At 43.3% G+C, this 20,501-nt stretch overlaps 1 protein-coding gene across 4 annotated transcripts in view; it reads left to right on the top strand.

Annotated features, from left to right (window-relative positions):
• LOC137346635 (E3 ubiquitin-protein ligase RNF43) overlaps positions 1–20,187 on the top strand; it is a 243,710-nt gene extending 223,523 nt beyond the window's left edge. Inside the window, exons 1-7 of one of the 4 annotated variants that reach the window (XM_068010255.1) lie at positions 1,976–2,741; positions 3,587–3,727; positions 6,584–6,685; positions 8,458–8,628; positions 9,241–9,343; positions 10,223–11,815; positions 19,353–20,187. In XM_068010255.1, the coding sequence (XP_067866356.1) occupies positions 2,712–2,741; positions 3,587–3,727; positions 6,584–6,685; positions 8,458–8,628; positions 9,241–9,343; positions 10,223–11,815; positions 19,353–19,396 (2,184 nt within the window). In that variant the 5' untranslated portion in view covers positions 1,976–2,711 and the 3' untranslated portion in view covers positions 19,397–20,187. Of the gene's footprint in view, positions 1–1,975; positions 2,742–3,586; positions 3,728–6,583; positions 6,686–8,457; positions 8,629–9,240; positions 9,348–10,222; positions 11,816–19,352 lie in introns of those variants that run through there. The other 3 variants (XM_068010252.1, XM_068010253.1, XM_068010254.1) reach the window with 3 other exon arrangements.
• Positions 20,188–20,501: the final 314 nt, after the last annotated feature.

Raw genomic sequence — 20,501 nt, 5'->3', positions numbered from 1 at the left:
CTGAAACACACTTATCTACATCTATATATTTTTGACATCTGCAGCCTCCATTATTCTAAAGTTGTTGAGGCCCTGAACTCTGGAATTCCCTCTCTAAACCTCTTTCTTTCTTAGACACTCCTTAAAACCTACATCTTTGACCAAGCTATTATCCTAATATCTCCCTATGTATTTTGATTAATGTTTAACTGTGTTCGTCACCCCCTCCCCCACACCCAGGAGCTGAGCTCTTCACCAAAATCAACAAGTTGCTTGGATCAATATTGTCAAACATCTGACTATGATTGAGCAACAGCAACAGGACTGAAAAATCAACAGGGGCCCGACTTTGGTTGAGGATTCTAAAGCTACCACAAAGAACCTAGGCGTACTATGGGACTGGAGCCAGTCACTAGTGATATACTGGGTTTGCTCGGGTAAACTTTGAAGCTAAGGGCAAGAGTTTACTATGGAAGGTGGAGTGAGTATTAACAGTGGAAAATAATATAAAAAAAAGTCAAATCTTTATGATAGGAAAGGAAACAGAAAAATGTAAACAGTGAGACCACAATGGATGAATAAGGAGATCATCAAAGATCACAAAACAGGGCTAAGAGCCCTGTGTAAATTGGTTCCAGATGTTTAAAGTGCGAAGGTAAGAGGGAAGCAAGGAAATTGATAGTGAGAGGGAATCAGGAGATGATATCCTTGTAAGTAGCAGATGGGATTTTCAAGCCCCAATGGGTCCTCCTGGTGAATAAATTAGTTGTAATGTAGTGGACCAGGAAATGACGACTGTTCTTCCCTCATTAATAGGTAATTTCCAAATCAGTCAAACTGGTCTGAAGGTTAGTCACACAAATCAGGGAAACACTTCCCTTGAAGAATCAATCTCTACTAGGCACCCATACAGCCAGGGAGCATCATAGAATCTTCAGCGAAGCAAGGGAGAAGGCTCTGTGCAATACTGATGGGAGTTTCATAAATACAGGAGCTGTTTGAGAGGAATGCCTCTCATCTAATCTTACTATTCTAAAGGAACAACAACAACTTGTCTTTATATCGTGCCTTTAACATAATAAAATGTCCCAAGGCGCATCACAGGAGCATTATAAAACAAAATGACACCAAGCTACATAAGGATACATTAGGCCAGATGACCAAAAGCTTGACCCAAGAGGTAGGTTTTGAGTGTCTTAAAGGAGGAAGGTGAGGTGGAGAGATGTAGGGAGGGAATTCCAGAGCGTTAGGGCCTGGGCAGCTGAAGATGCGGTCATCAATGGTGCAGAGATTAAAATTGGGGATGCTCAAGAGGCCAGAATTACAGGAGCACAGATATCTCGGAGGGTTGTAAGGCCAGAGGAGATTACAGAGATGGGGAGAGGCAAGGCCATGGAAGGATTTGAAAACAAGGATGAAAATTTTAAAATTGACAGGCGTGATAGGTGAACAGGACTTGTTGCGAGTTAAGATACAGGCAGCAGAGTCATGGATAACCTTTACGAAGTTTAGAATGTGGGGGACCAGCCAGGAGTCCATTGAAATAGTCAAGTCTTACGGTAACTGTTGTGGGACAAAAGCCACTTCAAAATCAGGAGTGAGCTGAACTGAGAAATATCTTTATTACAAGCAAGCCTTCAGTATGCCAAAGTCTCTTGAAAAATCAGGGTTATAGCAGAGATATTTATACAGTAACTTGATGCGAAATTAATACAGTTGGTTACTCATGCCCATATTTGGTTATTTTACTATTGCTTACAAAACGTTTTCAATAAGTTACAATACAAGTTTTTCTTTGCAATTTCACCCTCCCCAGTTTTATCTCTTATGACAGATAGACAGACCAAGTACGCTTGATGGAAAAGGTTCAGCAAAAGAAAAACAACTTCAGCTTTGTGAACCTTAGTAACCTTATTAGCCCTTCATTTTCCACATCAGTAACGAAGACGTGAATGAGAGATTTAGCAGCTGATGAGCTGAAGAAATGTGAGATAAATGGACAACTATAGTGTAATACTGGTAGTAAGGGAAAAAATAAGTCATTTAGTGTGTATGGTTGAGTGTATATCATCTGATGAGCTGTAATCAATGTTATATATGGGCTGTGCAAACGTGAGAAGTAGAATGCAGACTGGAGAATGAAGTCCAAAGTATGGGAAGACCTCATCAGGGAACTCCTCTGCTGACGATGCTGCATTAACATCCCACATGGAAGAGCACCTGCAGAGACTCATCGACAGGACTGCGGCTGCCTGCAACGAATTTGGCCTAACCGTCAGCCTCAAGAAAATGAACATCATGGGACAGGACGTCAGAAATGCTCCATGCATCAATATCGGTGACCACGCTCTGGAAGTGGCTCAACTATCACCAGTAAACTGTCTCTCGATGCAGATATCAGCAAGCGCATGGGAAAGGCGTCTGCTGCTATGTCCAGACTGGCAAGAGGGTGTGGGAAAATGGTGCACTGACACAGAACACAAAAGTCCGAGTGTTTCAAGCCTGTGTCCTCAGTACCTTGCTCTATGGCAGCGAGGCCTGGACAACATATGTCAGCCAAGAGCGACGCCTCAAAGCATTCCATCTTCGCTGTCTCCGGAGAATCCTTGGCATCAGGTGGCAGGACCGTATCTCCAATGCAGAAGTCCTCGAGGCAGCCAACATCCCCAGCATATACACCCTACTGAGCCAGCGGCGCTTGAGATAGCTTGGCCATGTGAGCCGCATGGAAGATGGCAGGATCCCTAAGGATGCATTGTAGAGTGAGTTCATCACTGGTATCAGACCCATCGGCTGTCCATGTCTCCGCTTTTAAAGGCGTCTGCAAACGCGACATGAAGTCCTGCGACATTGACCACAAGTCGTGGGAGTCAGTTGCCAGCGATCGACAGATCGGGCAGGCAGCTATAAAGGCGGGGCTAAAGAGTGGCGTGTCAAAGAGACTTAGTTGGCAGGAAAAGAGACAGAATTGTAGGGAGAGAATCAACTGTATAACAGCCCCGACAACCAATTTTATCTGCAGCGTCTGTGGAAGAGTCTGTTACTCTAGAATTGGCCTTTATAGCCACTCCAGGCGCTGCTCCACAAACCACTGACCACCTCTAGGCGCTTACCCATTGTCTCTCGAGACAAGGAGGCCAAAGAAAGATATGGGCTGTGGTACTTAGTTTGTCTCTTGCTGCCTCCATTGCTTGTGTGTGGCAGGTTCGTGGGGATGGTGGCAGTGTTTACCCATAACATTCAATGTAAGTGGAATCCTTTTAACCTTTATTGTCTTGTATTTCCACTAAGGAATATGGGTAAATTCTGCCACCAATAATGGGAAAATTAGTCCATGCCGATTGGTAATCCATGTATGTCTTTGTACCCTTTTCCGCTGAGTGCTGAAACCCTTTGCAGCTTGTAAACTCTGCATTTCTTGTATCCTTGTCATGTGTGGTGAGCACTTCAAGAAATGTAAAGCCTTACATTGCAGAGAGCAACTTTAATTCTGTGTTTGAAAAGGTTTGAAAATGATAAGTTGCATACTTATGATTGTTGGGCGCAAGAGCATTCCTCAGCTCTCCAATGAGACGCTTGTTTACGTGGTTTCTCCTCCTGCCTGTAGCTAAAACTGAATCTGGAGGATCTTTTGCCTCGTCCAGTTATCCTGATCCGAGGCTATGATGCTGCCCAGCTGATGAAGGTCATCAACACTAATGGCGAAGCAGTAGTCAGGATTCATGTCAAGAGCGACACACTGGGTCGGGTAAGTCTTGTATCAGAACCTAAATCTCAGCTAGACACTCGAAGGGCATGTTTAGTAGACTGAGGGCAGGGTTTCTGATGAATTATGGATTTCTGCAAGGTACTGAGTCATGCACATGTAACCTAAAAACACGGAACTGCGCACAAATCTGGGTCCCCACTCAGCCTTCTCAACCTTTCACTTTTGCGATGCAAGTGCAAACCAATGCACTTTTTGGTGCATTGTCCAACTGAGAATGAGTTCCTTTACTCAAATGGCCTAGCTGCCTACACTTATCTCTTCCGCAGTAGGTATATTGAGTAGCACCTTAGTTGTTTCAAAGCTGTATGTAAAGCATCTTTAGTTAACTTATTCAGAATTAATTTCCAGCCATTTTCATAGAGATCGCAAAGATGGGCTGATCAAATGAACAAGTGGGAGTGAGGGTATCTACATAACTTGTTTATTAACCTTTTTTGAAAGCCGTGGTTCTAGAGAGTCTGAGACAGTTGTGGCCTTGCGGAGCTAATTATAGGGCAGCTGACATGTGGATGGATATTTCCGGGGTTCTGTCAGTATGCACGGCCTCAAAATAATTCCTTGTTAATTATGTTTTTCAATAGAAAGTCTAAAACCTTCTAAATAAATCTGGAAATGAGTCTGAGGTAGGAAATGTGACTACAGGCTGGGAGCACTTTAAGGTAAACAAAAAGCCTTCTCTATTCATTCAGCTTAGAGCATTTCCTGAAGCCTTATCCATTGATTGAGGAGAATAATAGTCGCCCAATGGAGCCTCCAGTGCCACCGACACGCTGTCAGAGCTTTGTCAGGTTAAAACATTGCAAATTTAGGATTATTCAGGCAAATTCAAATCCCAACTATCCTCATTGGGTTGTACAGATCCCAGGTAGCATGTTAGTAGGTTTGGAAGAAGTTGATAAAACTGTTAATGTTGTGCTTTGATAACTCATCCCCTTAATCCACCCACCTTGCGACAAATTTTGAAATCGATTTTTAAAATGTGTTGTAACCCCTTCCTGTACAGCTTGGTTTTGGGGAGGGTGGTTGCAATGCTGGTTCATGGATCATATCTGAAGTCTCAAGTATTAGCCATTGAAAGCCAGTGCAATGGATCAGCATGCAACATTTTCTTACAAGGAATCTGAAACACTTGAGACATTTAAAAATCTATGGTTTCCCATCGTACGCCAGCCAGTCATCTTAAAGATTAACCCCATACTGACTGATATTCTGCAGAGATTTGCAGAAACAAAACCTGTCCCTTTTTCAAAAATCAAGCTCACCTATCTCCTCTCCATGTCCCTCAGTTCCTTCTCCAGAAATGTAGCTAATTGTCTCTTAAACCATTTTACACCACCTAACTTCATGCCCTTTCCCTGGTGGCTTGTTCCCCAGTATTATCCTTTGGGTCACTATGTTCTTCCTTCAGCATTATTAGCCCTACACTCTGGAGCGCTCTCCCGAAAACCTTTGCCATCTCTCTCCACCATCAAAAAAAAATGTCTTCAGTCACTTCTCCTAAATCCTGCTTCATATTTCCTCCCTTCACCTTTTGTGAAGCCCTGTATAAACCTGCATTATTTTTAACTTAGGCCTCCTGCTATGTAAACTATTCATCACAGTGAACAATGCACCTGGAGGAAATTTGTAAATTCCCCTCATAATTTCAAAAGCTTCAGTTAGGTCATCTGGAAAGCTCCTTTTTCCAAAGAAAACCAGCCCAACTTGTGTAACCTTTCCTTATAACTTAAATTCCTGATATCCAGAATCAGAAATGTTCACCCTCTGTCCGTTTCAAAGGCAAACAATATCCTTCCCATTATTGAGTGTGTGGAACTCCATATTCCAGATGGGACTTGGTGGAGAATTGAAGGCTGGAGCACAGATAAGTATGCACAAATCCAGGCCATTGAAGACTATATTGTAGATAACTGAGTTGAGGGTCACATCCCAATAAACATGTACAGATGGTAGGCTTTAACTGCTACAAACTTGAATAGGTATCCTCTTCTCCTGTGTGATCAGCCTTCAGGCAGTTCAGTGTAGGGTTGGTTACTGTGCACTACCTTCCATTGTATTAGATGGGTCCTGCAAGTTTGAACAGAGATTGAGATGCAACTATTCCCTTGTTTCATTTCTGTTAAAAAGCAAATCCTTCAACAAAATGTGGATGTACAGGTGATGGGAAATGAGTCACAGACGGCTAGTAACTGCTGGGAATTATTTTTGATATTCCTGTGACATAGCCAGTCTGCTAAGTATTCCTGAAAATGTAGCCCTGACTGTGGGTGCCTTTTCCTGTAATATAACAGTGATGATTTGGGCTACCCATGAAGTTTATCGATTACTATCTGTTATGCTATCACAGCTTTCTGAAATGTTCCTCGGATATTTGTCACCCACCTACCAAAAAATTCGCCACTCAAACAGTGAAGGAAAATTATAAGGGTCATGGTTCCTGCTAGCACTATACTTAGACATCAGGCAGTGTTCGCATTCCTGTGGTATTTAGTACTTTGTTTTCCCTCTGCCCCACTACCATCCCGCTTCCCCCCCCCCCCAACCCCGCTTGTTTACTTCCATCAGAGGCTTTACTTTTCAAAAAGAAACAGACATTTAACACCACGCTTAAGATTTTGTTCACTTAATTGGGGCATAGTAGGTGTGATTTCTGCAAGAGTTGGTTTGATTTTGTTCAGAGAGAGAGAGGTCTAGAGATGATTTCTCATGATGCTGCTAGCTATTTTGTGTGTGTCGTGTTATTGTTGCTGAGCCAGTGTTATGCTGTGTGATGGAAATAGCCCTCTGTAGGTGTTCCAATCAGTAATAATCTCTCTCTTTCTCTCCTCTCTCCAGCCAGGCTACGATGTGGGGATCCTAATGACTCTGATTGTTGCTTTCTCAGTTGTTGTCATGATCCTGGCAGTGAGAATCAAGTGCAAGCAGAACCGGACCCGGGTGAGAGCAGTGCCCCCTCAAATTTGTCTTGGCTATTAGTTTTCTGTTGAACTTTAGCCCAGTCATGTAACTTTACTTTGGTTTACATCAATGGAAACTTGTGTTCCTGCACTCATAACTACTCAGGGTTCTTTGCTGTTACTGTCGTGGTGACAATGTCAGCTTGGTCATGAGTTCTGCCCTAAAAGCAGTAGCCTATACTGAAGGAAGGCCTGCAAAATATCCACTGTACATGTCACTTAAAATAAATCTGCCAGTCTAAAATCTGCTGTTACCCAACTGCGTCATGGCTACAAAGGCTTTGGACTTGATTACTGGTTGGTGCTCAGAATCTAAAATGTGCTTATTTTCTAAGGGACTAAGGCTTACTGTGGACAGACAACATGATTGTAAGCATCTGGAAATCTCTCTGGGGTATGAGTGGTGCTCACTGCACTTCCACTTCTGGGATTTGGTTTCAAATCTGGCCCAAGACCAATGCCATCCGTTTTTCACGGCTGTAAGAACCCCATGTATCTGTTCCTAAAAGTTATTGATACGTACCATAAACTGCCCATACTTGTACACCAAATTGACAATATTATATTGGCAAAGAAAGAGACGCTTTGCTGAGGTTAAGGTTAAGGCACACCTTTGGAGCACAAAGTAGGGGGTTGTTTGCTTTATTGTACCTCTAAATTGTAGTATGCCCAAATTTTTCTAAATTTAAAAATTGGAAGCAAACAAGAGGTGAATAGCACCTGTGAAGAGAATGAAAGCTAATACTTTAGGAATCCCTCAGAAGTGGAAGATATTGTAAATGAACAGCATTTAAAAGGAATAGAATAAGGGGAAGGGAAAGAAAAACACACAACAGCCACACATACAGGAAAAGAAAAGGCCTGTAAAGTGTTCAGGTGGAGAATAGGAGATGGTCAAAGTGATATAAAAGGAGGCATGAAACAAATAAAAGACATTTATAAGACACACTGTGAGAATAGCTGAGTAGATAGAAAGGGAAGCATGAAAACTGGCAAAGAGGAGCAGAGTCCAGTGACCCAGGAGTGGAAGAAAAAAGCACCCTGCCAACAGTGTTCTGAGGGGAGGGTCCCCTACCCAAATACAAACCTGCTCATTTTCCTCTTCCCTGGAGATATTGGCACTTCCTTCCTACACTGCCAAAGAGTAAATGGGAGCTGTAGTGAAGGTATGAAATTATTGAAGTTAATATTAAAACCAAAGGACTGTATTATGTCTAGTAGAAACATGAGGTCAGCCAAGGATTCTTTTCCACCATGGTAGATAGGAGCCTCAACCAAGCCTGCTCCATTTTCCATGCATCTGTCCTTACTCCTTCCCTTCCTCTCCTCCCCGCCATCTGTGATAGGGTCCCCCTTGTCCTTTTTTTCCCACCTCAGCAGCTTCTATATTTCATAGGTCATCTTCCAGCGACTCCAACATCATCCTGTCACCAAACCTATCTGGAAATGGCACCCATTTTCATTCCCTCATGTCCAAAGGGTGCATACTTGGGCATATCTGATGCACCATTGGTTTAGCCATCCCTCTCTAGATCTAGTTAGACTCCATCAAGTGCCACTGGGCCTTTTTTCATACACAGAAACCACTCGCTACTCCAGGATCAATGACACATTTTTCTGTGTCAAAGTTGATACTGTATATAAATGCAATTTGTTGTCATTGATTCTTCCAGCCCTGATACAGTCAATGAAATTTTTAATAACCACCTAAAACTCTGCACACTGATGCTCAGTGACCTCCTTCCTTCCCAGAATTCCTTGCAGCAGCAGACTATCAATGCAATCAGCCAACTAGCTACACGCCGTTACCAATCGCGGTGCCAGTCTCAGGGTCATGAGCGCCAGAGCAGCCCAGATTCTCAGAGCAGCAACATGTCGGAGCCGGTGTGTGCCGTCTGTCTGGAGGAGTTTGCTGATGGGCAGGTGAGAAGAATTAGTAGCAGATTGAACTGTTTATGGGAATCAAGTACTGGTGAAATTCATTGTTCTTCCTTTAGTAGAAAGGGTGAACGACATAGGAATCTTCCGTGTCAAAGAATAAATTGGTTTAATTTCTCATCCTGGCATCCTTCAATAAATAGTTTTTCCTTAGTTGGTTTTTGATTCTTGTTGAAATTGTCTCTTTTTATACAGTAGACCCAAACATACTGCGTTCTGGATTGAGACTATGCAAACTTCCATCATTTAGAAAGGAACGGATTGCTGGATTAAATTCTGGTCATGGAGATGAAAGGGCAGTGTTCTAGCTTTGCTACCTAGTTTGCTCATCAGAGAGCAAGGAGATCTTGATCTTTTCTGCCTGGGCTGGATTAAAGTTTCAGTAATCCCTTGGACATTCCATTTCCCTGTTTCTCATTTCTGTTGCTTGATGCCCCAACCATCCTGAAGCTGATCCTGGCAGTTTGTTAAAAGATTCTCACTCGTTATAAAATGAATGTGCCATTCTATTAAGCGGCTGACTCCTGTTGTCCCTATGTTTAGTGCTGTGTGGTCACTGGATCTATTGCTTATCCTATGGCTGCTTTATCTTTGCAGGATCTACGGATAATTTCTTGTCTCCATGAATTCCACAAGGAATGTGTGGATCCGTGGCTTCTTCAGCATCGCACCTGCCCCCTCTGCATGTACAACATCATTGGTAGGTGCAAGTTTGGGGTTCACGTGTAGGTATTATTGAGGAAAGTGAATCCCAATTTGGGTTTAATGCTGTGGTTTGTTAAGTGGTGAGAGCGGGAGTGACTGGGGTAAAACGATCTGATTTATATTGTAATATAAGTGAAGTGGTATACATACCTCTGAAGGCAGTGACTTCTGGCAGACAGAACCACCAACTGCAGAGGCAGGTCATTTCACCATTTCCAGAGGGAAAAGCGCTGACGCCAGAAAATATAAATATCTGTTGCCGTCAAGGGTATTACATTCTGGGGTGCACTCCGGCAGTTAGTGTGATTCTCACCTCGCTGGCCAGAGGGACCTTCCCATGACACCAGAACAGATCTGAAATGTTAATGATTTTAGAACAATTGAATGAGTAAAATTTACCATTTTTTTTTTTGTCTAGTGCTGTGAGCAATGTCCTAATTCACCCCGCTAAAACTGGAGCGAATTCAAAACAAAAGCAGCAACGTTCATAGCCCTGTTCTTTCTGCTGGGGGATTGTGCTTTAACTTACAAATGAATAAATGCTAAACAGGTCCAGGTTTACAACTCTGGTTGTTTGCAAGCTACACAATCCTAACTCCAAGGGGCCAATCCAAGCCATCTGCATGCAAATACAGAGCCAGAATGTGTGCCATGTCTTGTCCAGTTGTTCTAAGAGATAAGAGCTGTATGTCAATTAGAGTTTGACTCAGTGCCCAACATTCTATACATTGCTTTGAAGCCTGGTTGCATTCTGCTGTGTGATTGGCTCTGTAAAGCTGTAATGGCCTCTGAGCCTTGGGAATGTGATTAGAGATTGATGAAAACGTTCAGCCGTATAAGTCACTAATCGTTCATTGTTCCATCTTATTTTCAGAAGGTAGTTCATCTGTTGCACAGCAGGAGGTCCACGACCAAGCCAATCCAGCTGTTCAACTAAACCAGCGTATCCATTTACTCAGGCGTTACCCTGGCCACGCGTACCTTCACAGGACGAGCACTGCCATTCCTTCCAGGGCTCCTCATTTTAACAACCCCGGAACTCCAGGAAGACAAATTGCTCCCTCTGGTCATTACTTCGTTACTCCAGAAGTCTACCGCGTGGGGTTTAACACCATGAGATATGTAGCCACGAGGCCGCAACAGTCTTCAGCCTTGCACAGGTGCAACTATCGTCGTGATGATGGCCAGGGAGTTTTCTACAGACACCATAGACCCTTTAATGTTCAAAAAGGTCCACCCTGGCCAGACCAAGCTCCACATCGACCATGTCTGCATAAACCTCCCTGCAGGCCACTGCAACCTTCTGCATGCAGTGCACAGCTATCTTCACATAATTTAAAACCTGCCTGTGCTCCCACTCATTCGCAGATTACCAGCAACCATGACAACCACAGCTGCTCAGGGGACAGTTTTGGTATCAACTGTTCAGTGCGCAGTGGATACCTGGCGGACAGCCCAGGTAGTGACTCCAGCTCAGGTCCTTGCCACTGCTCCTCTAGCGATTCAACGCTGGACTGTACGGACGTCAGTAATCATTGTACTTATGGAAGCCAGTCGACTTTCCGTAGCTCTCTGAGCAGTGAGTATGATCCCCTTGTGTACTGTGGGGCAAGTGGGGAGAGTATGAAGGGTTCTCCCTTTGAGGAGCAGAGACCCAAGTCACTGGAGTCAGCCAGCAGTCCTCAGGAAGACCATGTGCTTAGCCACACTCACTACCACCATCATCGGCACCATCACTATGGTGATGCTCAACCAAGTCCTAAAGGAGAACGCTGTACGAGCCCTGGTAGGAGCTCATCACAGAAGCAGGAAAACGAGCCACTAGAGGAGTTCATGAGTGACATTCAATGCTGCCAGCACCAGGCAGAATTCAGCTGTCAATCCCAGTATGCCCCTCACCCTGCCCAGTGTCACTGCTTGGAGCAGCACCTGTTGCTTCCCCCTGGACTCTGCCTTCCTGAAACCTCACTGCAAAATATGGATATGGGGAGGGGTGAGAGCAGGGCAGTCTGTGCCAAACCTGATCAAGTGCCTTCAGAATATAAACCCAATCGGACCAGCAATAGGAGGAGGAGGAGGAGAAGGAAAAGAAGTTTCCAGATGGATCAGCCAGTGGTTTACTTCCATCAGGACTGTGATACCCTGGAGGACTGTAGAGTGCACATTCACTATGGGAACAGTGGGAGGCAGTGCCACCCTCCAGATATTCAGCCATCAGTGCCAATCCCTTTAATCCTTAACAGCGGAGCATCTAATGAGTGGTGTTTTCCATTCTGTGAGTGTCCTAACTCCCTCTGTCGGCAGCAACTGTATCGGGTTGGTTCTGAGCTGCAGTTGGCTGGAGAGCAGCAAGTAAACAACATGGATCCAGGTCACCCATTTCAAAATAGCTATACTGAAGGATACTGTGATGGAGACCAAGTACAAGACGAGTCTTTCTACTGCCAGGCAATCTCCAACAATCCAGGTAGAAGGAACACCCAATTCTTTTGCAGAAAGCTGGGAATATTCTTCTTGTGCCAAAATATAGATTTTTGTCCATGTCGAATTTTCAACTTGAATTTTTTATTTCTGCAAACAGCATGGGAAGGATAATGAACCACAGTGATGCAGGGTATTTCTCAAAGGAGAAGCCGTGAGCTCAAACTGGAGCATAGTAGTTTCCATGTGGTGTGAAGTGTTGAGGAAAGCGAGTAGGGTGTCTGAGGTGCTAATTACATTAAATAGCTGTGGGAGGTTTCAGGTTACCTGGCAAGCATCTTATGCCATTGTCATTGATTGGCCATGCATTCAGTATTGATCAGGGCAATGCAGCCTTTTGCAAATGGATTTTATATCGTTCAACAACAGCTTGTATTTATATAGCACCTTTAACATAAATCATCCCAAGGTGCTCCATAGGTGCATTATAAAAGAAAATGTAACCGTGTGCCACATGAGATATTGGGTCAGATGACTGAACGTTTGGTCAGATAGGTAGGTTTTAAGGAGTGTCTTAATGAAGGAAAGTGAGGTAGAGAGACAGAGAGATGTAGGGAGGGAATTCCAGAACTTTGGGCCTAGCAGCTGAAGGCACAGCCAAAAATGGTGAGCAATTAAAATTGGGGATGCTCAAGAGGCCAGAATTAGATGAGCGCAGATATCTCAGAGGGTTGTGTGGCTGGAGAGATTACAGAGATAGGGAGGAATGAGTACAGGGAGGGATTTGAAAACAAGGAGGAGAATTTGAAAATCTAAACGTTGCTTGACCAGGAGCCAGTGTAGGTCAGAAAACACAGGGGTGATAGGTGAAAAGGGACTTGGTGCAAGTTAAGATACGGGCAGCAGAGTTTTGAATGACCAAGTTTATGGAGGATAGAATGTGGGAGACCAGCCAGGAATGCACTGGAATAGACGAGTCCAGGAGGAACAAAAGGCGTAGTGGTTAGCACCGCAGCCTCACAGCTCCAGCAACCTGGGTTCGGTTTTGGGTACTGCCTGTGCGGAGTTTGCAAGTTCTCCCTGTGACCGCGTGGGTTTCCTCCGGGTGCTCCGGTTTCCTCCCACATGCCAAAGACTTGCGGGTTGATAGGTAAATTGGCCATTGTAAAAAAAAATTGCCCTTGGTGTAGGTAGGTGGTAGGAGAATTGAGGGAAGGTGAGGATGTGAGAGGGAAAATGGGACTAATATAGGATTAGTATAAATGGGTGGTTGATGGTCGGCGCAGACTCGGTGGGCTGAGGGGCCTGTTTCGGTGCTGTATCTCTCTGACTCAAATCATGAATGCGGGTTTCAGCAGCAGTTGAGCTGAGACGGGTGAAGTTGGGCGATGTTACGGAGGTGGAAATAGGCACTCTTAGTAATGGCGCAAATATGTGGTTGGAAGCTCATCTCAGGGTCAGATATTACACCAAGGCTGCGAACAGACTGGTTTAGTCTCAAACTGTAGCCAGGGAGCAGGATGGAGTTGGTAGCTAGGGAACGGAGTTTGGAGCAGGGATCGAAAGACAATGGCAATGAAGTTTGGAATGTATTTCTGTGAGGAGCCTGAGAGAGAGATTCCTGTGGAGGTCAGGTGGGCTTTGTGCCAAAAAGCCAGAAGTGAACTGAGAAGAGACTGTGCAGAATTTTGAAACTGTGGCATATTTCCCAGTGTAAGAAGCGAACTTCAGTTGAAATCTGTGTATGAAGAGAAAGTGAGTGACATTTTGTTATTTTAATATGTGGAGAATAATGTGTTGCACTATTCATTGTTTTACATTTTATACTGTTTATTTTCCCTATTTAGGTTGTTTTCCTTCATTTTGAAATCTGTTTTACAGATCCTCGAGGGTTAGGGTATACCTAGGATTTTAGAAAGACCTTTGCATAAAAATGGATTTGAAGGTAGTGGGAGAGTATAATTGTCAGAACATAGTCCTGTCAGCTGTTATCTATTCAGCTACTCCATCACTGGGCTATCTTATCAGCAACTTTCCCTCTCACTTCACCACAGGCTACTGATTTAAAATCAGAGAAGTAGATGCAGAGAGAGGGGATTTAAAATTTGCAGCAGCTTGAACTTGGACTCAACTATTTAAATATAAGTGTACTGAAGGAGGAGAGTACATGTAGTTTTCCCCTGCACATGTGGGAGTTTGCAGAGCTATGGGTATGCACTTGCCAATCTCTCTCACAATTTAGCTACAGGATCAAGCTAGTCATTTACAGCATACAGCTTTGGTATCACCGAGTAGAATGATAGCTTTAAACAAATCTGCCATCATCATCCATTCTGGCATTTTTTTTTTACATGCAAGCTAGTTCATACCTCCTGTCTATTTGCACCAGTCAGAAAATAGATCACCGTTCTCTGCTGGTGTAAGAGTACTAATGAAATGCGTTTAGTTAATCTTAACCCAGTTATTAGTGGGCACAGGCCCAGAGGACAAAAGAATTGCCATTTTTCTGTGTCAATTGATGCTGAATTGATCTTACTCTGATACTCATGTGGGAAACAGAATCATGTCACACTGGTGAAGAAAAGGGGGATTTCCTCAATTTAATCTCTGCTGAACCAACCCTGAGTGTTTGAACATATTGTTACGACCACAGTTGACACTGTTAACTTTAAAAAAAGAACAAGAGATATGAACTCCCCAGACTGATTCAAGGATTACATGACAAGATTTCACGTTTTAAGACTTTTACTATAACAACTAAATTAAAAATCAACATTACCTAAACAGTACTTAGTAGGTAGCTAATACACTAAATTGCAGAGGACGGTATTTCCCATGAACCTCTGAATACACTTGACAACCCTGCACCATATTTATACGTCAGTGTTCTCTTTGAAATGGTATCTTTGCAGTTAAAAGTCCTAAACTCCTCCTAGTTGAAATGGGTTGGATCTCCCAGTCCTTCTTAACAAAGCCAATTTCCTCTTCGCTCACTTCTTCCAAGCAAACTTGACTAGTATTTTGTTAATAAGGCAATCTCTGGTGACTCTGTTGATCTATTCTCCTCCGCAAACCTCAACTTTTGAATCGGGTTCTGGTCTTCGAACACTGATACAGTGAAAGGCTGCTGAGAGCAGTTGTTTTTTCTCTCTCTCTCCTGAGACTCTGCAGCTCCTGCTGGTTTCCTTTCTTCCTTACAGCCTGCAGACCTAGGAAAGCGTGTTGAATTTATCCAGAATCAAAAGTCAATATTCATTTTCCTTTTACAATATTCAGAGTCCATAAGTCTGGCCATATCAAAACCACCTCAGCTTCCAGGTATAAGCAATTGCAACTCAAATTTGCATTTTCAGAGCCCCTGGCTCCCTGTTTACGATCTGAGAGTCGGGGAGAGCAAAACCTATTGTCCGTCAGGTAATACAACCTTGTACTCTGCTTTCAAGAGGGTCTTTGATCTGGGTTCTTTGTTTGCATGGTAACCAAGACCCCTGGCTTGTTTCTGGGCAGACTTGGTGTGAGGTCACATGTCTCCTCTGACTCCATTTTACACTGCATTAAAAATCACAGTTTTTAAAACATAATCATACTATAAAGTCCAGTGTTCAGAACCATATGAACAAAACATAATAGGGGTAGGCCATGTGGCATCTCGAGCCTGCTCCACCATTCAATAAGATCATGGCTGAACTGATCCTGGCCTCAACTTCACTTTCCTGCCTGCTGTCCAAAACCCTTGACTACCTTGTAGATTAAAAATCTGTCTAACTTGGCCTTCACTGCTCTAGATTAACGACCCTCTGAGAGAAGAAATTCCTCCTCATTTCCATCTTAAGTGGGAGACCCCCTAATTCTGAAACTGTGCCCCTTAGTTCTATATTCCCCACGAGGGGAAAGATCCTCTCAGCGTCTGCCTTGTCAAGACCCCTCAGAATCTCATGCGTTTCAATAAGATCACTTCTCATTTTTCTAAACTCCAATGAGTACAGACCCAACCTGCTCAATCTTTCCTCATAAGACAACCCCTTCATCCCAGGAATTAACCTAGTGAACCTTCTCTGAACTGCTTCCAATGCAAGTATATCACTTCTTAAATAAGGAGACCAAAACTATACACAGTCCTCTAGTATGGTGTCACCAATGCCCTGAACAGTTGTAGCAAGACTTCCCTACATTTATACTCCATCCTCCCTGAAATGAAGGTCAGCATTTCATTTGCTTTCCTAATTACTTGCTGTACCGGCATGCTAACTTTTTGTGGTTCATCTATGAGGACACCCAGATCCCTCTGTACCGCAGCATTCTGTAGTATCTCCATTTAAATAATATTTTGCTTTTCTCCTCTTCCCACCAAAGTAGATAACCTCACATCTTCCCACATTATACTCCATCTGCCAAATTTTTGCCCATTCACTTAACCTATCTATACCTCTTTGCAGTCTCTCCTCACAATTTGCCTTTCCACCTTTGTATCGTCGGCAAATTTGGCTAAAATACACTTAATCCCTTCATCCAGTTCATTAATATAGATTGTAAATAGTTGAGGCCCGAGACTGATCCATGAGGCACCCCACTAGTTACAGTTTGCCAACCTGAAAATTATCCATTTATCTCGACTGTTTCCTGTTAGTTAACCAATCCTCTATACATGCTAATGTATTACCTCCAACACCATGAGCTGATATCTTGTGTAGTAACCTTTTATGTGGCACCTTACTGAATGCCTTTTGGAAATGCAACTATGCTACGTTTACTGGTTCCCCTTTATCCACCCTGCTTGTTACATCCTCAAAGGACTGTAATAAATTTGTCGAACATGATTTCCCTTTCATAAAACCATGTTGACTCTGCTTGATTGTATAATGGTTTTCTAAATGTCCTACTACTTCCTTAATGATAGATTCCAGTATTTTCCCAATGACAGATGTTAGGCTAACTGACCTATAGTTTCTTGCGTTCTGTCTCCCTCCATTCTTGAATTGGGGCAAACAGGATAGTGGAGTTGAGGCCACATTCAGATCAGCCATGATCTTATCAAATAGCCAAATGGCCTACTCCAGCTCCTAATTCGTATGTTCAAATGTTCCAATCTGCTAGGACCTTTACAGAATCTAGGGAATTTTGTAAGATTGCAACCAATGCATTCACTATCTGTGCAGCCACTTCTTTTAAGACCCTAGGACGCAGGCCATCAGGTCCAGGGGACCCGTCAGCCTTTAGTCCAAGTCAATGTAGAGGTAGTTTTAATCTGTTTGTAACTGCGCTGTAGCTGAAGTGTCTCATGAGACATTTAGGGAGATTTCCTCTGTATCTGACCTGTGCTGTAGCTGACTGGGATCTGTTCATGCTGACACTGGGTCCTTGAAATGCCAAGCGTTTAACTTTACAGCAATGGCACCCCTCATCAAAATGAATAGAAAATTCACACAAAACACACGTTAGAAAAATAATTAGCTGCACCATCTCTCACATTACACATTACATTGCAACAGTGACTACTCTTCAAAAGACCTTCATTGGCTGTGAAGCACATTGGGACACCTGTTGATGGGTGGGTGGGTGTGTATATTGGTGTGGGTGTGTGATGTCAAGCCAAAAATGCCAGGATTGGAGCTCCCAAGAGATTGTGTCACAGTGCAACACAGCCAAAAAGACCAGAAAGCCCCAAGTTTGATTGTTGATCATTGCTGAGATAACTTCTGTCTTCTGGAGTATTTTGCTGCTGCAGTTTGCCTCAGAGACACTGACAGAGGTAGGGTTCCCGCTCTTGCTTTCATGACACTTGCTGATGTCCTCCATGATGAAATGGGCAATTGACACTCACTGTCTAGAAACACACAGGACAAATATCCACTTGGGGAAGTACTGATGGGCTGCTGTCAATCTGGGTGTGTACTCTAATTATTCATTGTCTTGGGGAGTGGGTGAGACGGGGAGCAGGGTTCTGGCTCCTGACTCCGAGGGTATGTGTTGGAGCCACTTATGCTGTCACTAACATGTTAAGTATTTTCTTGGTGCAAATGATTAACTTGTCTATGACTCTCGGATGATTGTGCTATCACAGATAGGCATGTAGTGCAGGTGCTTTAGCAGTAGGAGCATCATCACCCTGTTGGAGTGTGTAATGACTGATTCACGTGCCATGCAGTTCCTAGAAAATTAGATTCAACCTTTCCAAAAGGTAGTGTAACTTTAAAATGAGTGTGTATCTCAGGCTCCAGCACCATTGAAGAATAGATCCATGTTACAAATTTTAGATCTCTGCTAGATAATTGTCTTGGGTTAAGAGTCAATGATCGCTCCAATGAGCCCACTCTGCATCCCATCGATAAGGAGTATACTTCCACTGCCCAATATCTACTTATATGACCCGGGGCAAAATAATATCATCATATATACTGCATGCTCCATTTATGTTGTCTCCAGAAGACAGACTATTGAGCACTCTAACCTAGATGATTTCCTTCCCAATCAAAACTGCTGTAGAAGGTTCAAACCTCACTCGTGGAGACAGAGAAAGCGAAAGGTTCCTGCCCTTCCTCTAGCTCTTTGTGTCAAGGATTACATCACTGAGCTACAAATCAGATACTACCTTGAATTAGCAACTTCGCTTTCCCCCCAACCCCACCCCACCTCAGACATTTGCATTTCATCTCTGGAGCCCAAGTTCAAAACCAGCCCAGATTAACAGCAATTTACATTAATGTAGCACCCTTAATCTGGTAAAATGTCCCAAAGCGCTTCACAGGAGGGTTATCAAACGAAATTTAACACCGAGCCACATATGGAGTTATTAGAGCAGGTGACCAAAAGCATGATTAGGGTCAGTTTTAAGGCGATCTTAAAGGAGGAGAGAGAGCAAGAGAGCTGAAGATTTTTAGGGAGTGCATTCCAGAACTTAGTGCCTTGTAGATTGAAGGCAGAGCCTGCAAGAGGATAGAATTGGTGGAGCGCAGAGTTCTCAGAGGGTTGTAGGGCTGGATGAGCAAGTCTCTTCTGTCTACTGGTTCTAAGAGTTATGCACAGTATCAGTCCAATTCCTAGTGTAGAAAGGCCCACAGCACAAAACTCTTCTCACCGAAAGAATTTGGCTAATTGTAGAAAATGGAAAAATGACAACTGCTGCAGCAAGAGTGCTTTTATGTTGGGGACCTTTACTTTGTATCTAACTGTGCTAAACCCTACCTGGAGCACTTGGTGCTAACACTCTATATTGGAAATTGATAATTCTCCATTCTCAAGAACTTATATACTTCATCTTCAGCAAAATATTCATAAAATAAGATTGAAGCATTTCTGTTTCAGTGTGCCGATTATCCTCCCATGTCAAGTAAGGTGTCTGCAGAATATATTCTTTACTATATATTGATGGGTGGATATTTGTTACTCTTTGGTTCTTCTCTCGTCACATTTACAAGGTTGTTTCTGGTACTGTAGTCAGTGACTCTTCAGCTCAGGACATCTTGTCCATGTTCCTGATTACTTATGGCCTTCGACTCAGTTGAACAGAACTATTCCTTAGTTACATTACCTGTCATGCACTGAAGGTTTTCAAAATGCCTGACAATGTTTTTCTGTCCAAGCAGGTTCGGAATCAAATGTGGAAGAGATCTGTGAAGAAGCCGTGTAGCTAATTGGACAAAGAAAGCAAGTCTGAAGAAGCCATATAGCTGGCGGGATGAAGGGCGCCGGAGTGAGGAAACATTGAAGCTAGTAGGATGAAGGGCCCAAGTGTGAAGAAGCTGTGAATATGGTGAGATGAGGGGGCAGATGTGAAGAAGCCATGTAGTGGTGAGATGAGGGGACAGATGTGAAGCATCCATGTAGCTGACAAGATGAGGGGTTCAGATGGCAGAATGAGATTTTAAAGTAGGCATGTAACTACAAGACAAAAGAACAAATTATTTCAAAGGTTTGAAATACTCAATCCAGGAGCATGAATCTTCAGCAGCAGCTCTTCATGGCATTGGTGCTTGTTATTCATTACCAATAATCTACTTCACCAGAGACACCGATAGCCTTCCATTAGTTTGGAGAATTGAAGGGCTTTTTGAAGGGACTATTCCAGGTTGTCTTTGTCTTCCAGACTAGCCCAAGGCATAGCAGACTTCCAGCACTTGTCACCAGACCCTGACTGTCAGATAGTAGAAGCACTTAAAGACAAATGTAGCCTTACAGGGGCCTTGTATTTACCAGGGCTCCTCAGTATATTTTGGGTACTTTGAATTAAGAGAAAAACTTTTTAAAGTTTTGTATTATATTTGTATAGAAAGACATTTCATTATGGTAATATGTTCTTAATATATTTATTTACTAATATATTTATCCTCTACCAGGGTGTGTAATGTAAAGTGCCTTATAAATGATCAGTGCTATCACTAACCTGATGGTCTGGCCCTATTCAGATTATGCTCAAATAAATTATTTTCAATTACAAAGGTTGTTGAGCTTTTTTGTATGCCATGACTGTGGCGGGAATGCAAGATTTTTGGGGTAATCCTCATGCACAGACTGATCTTGGGGTCTTTGGGCTTGCACCCCATTAGGTACATATTACTCAAGTGATTCTTGACAACGCAGCCGGCAGCTGACGTCATCAGACTGCGCCAATCTGTGCACATGCGCAGACAGGCTCCTGCTGTCTGCGCATGCACTACATTCCGCATTGCCAGGACTGGTTGGCACATGCGCAGATGATTTCATCGCATAACACAGCGAGAGAGCGGGGGTGGGGG

Source organism: Heterodontus francisci, chromosome 30 (assembly GCF_036365525.1).
Source record: "Heterodontus francisci isolate sHetFra1 chromosome 30, sHetFra1.hap1, whole genome shotgun sequence".
Classification (NCBI taxonomy): Eukaryota; Metazoa; Chordata; class Chondrichthyes; order Heterodontiformes; family Heterodontidae; genus Heterodontus; species Heterodontus francisci.
The sequence above is the reverse complement of the archived record's forward strand: the minus strand, read 5'-3'. Positions and strand labels throughout refer to the sequence as shown.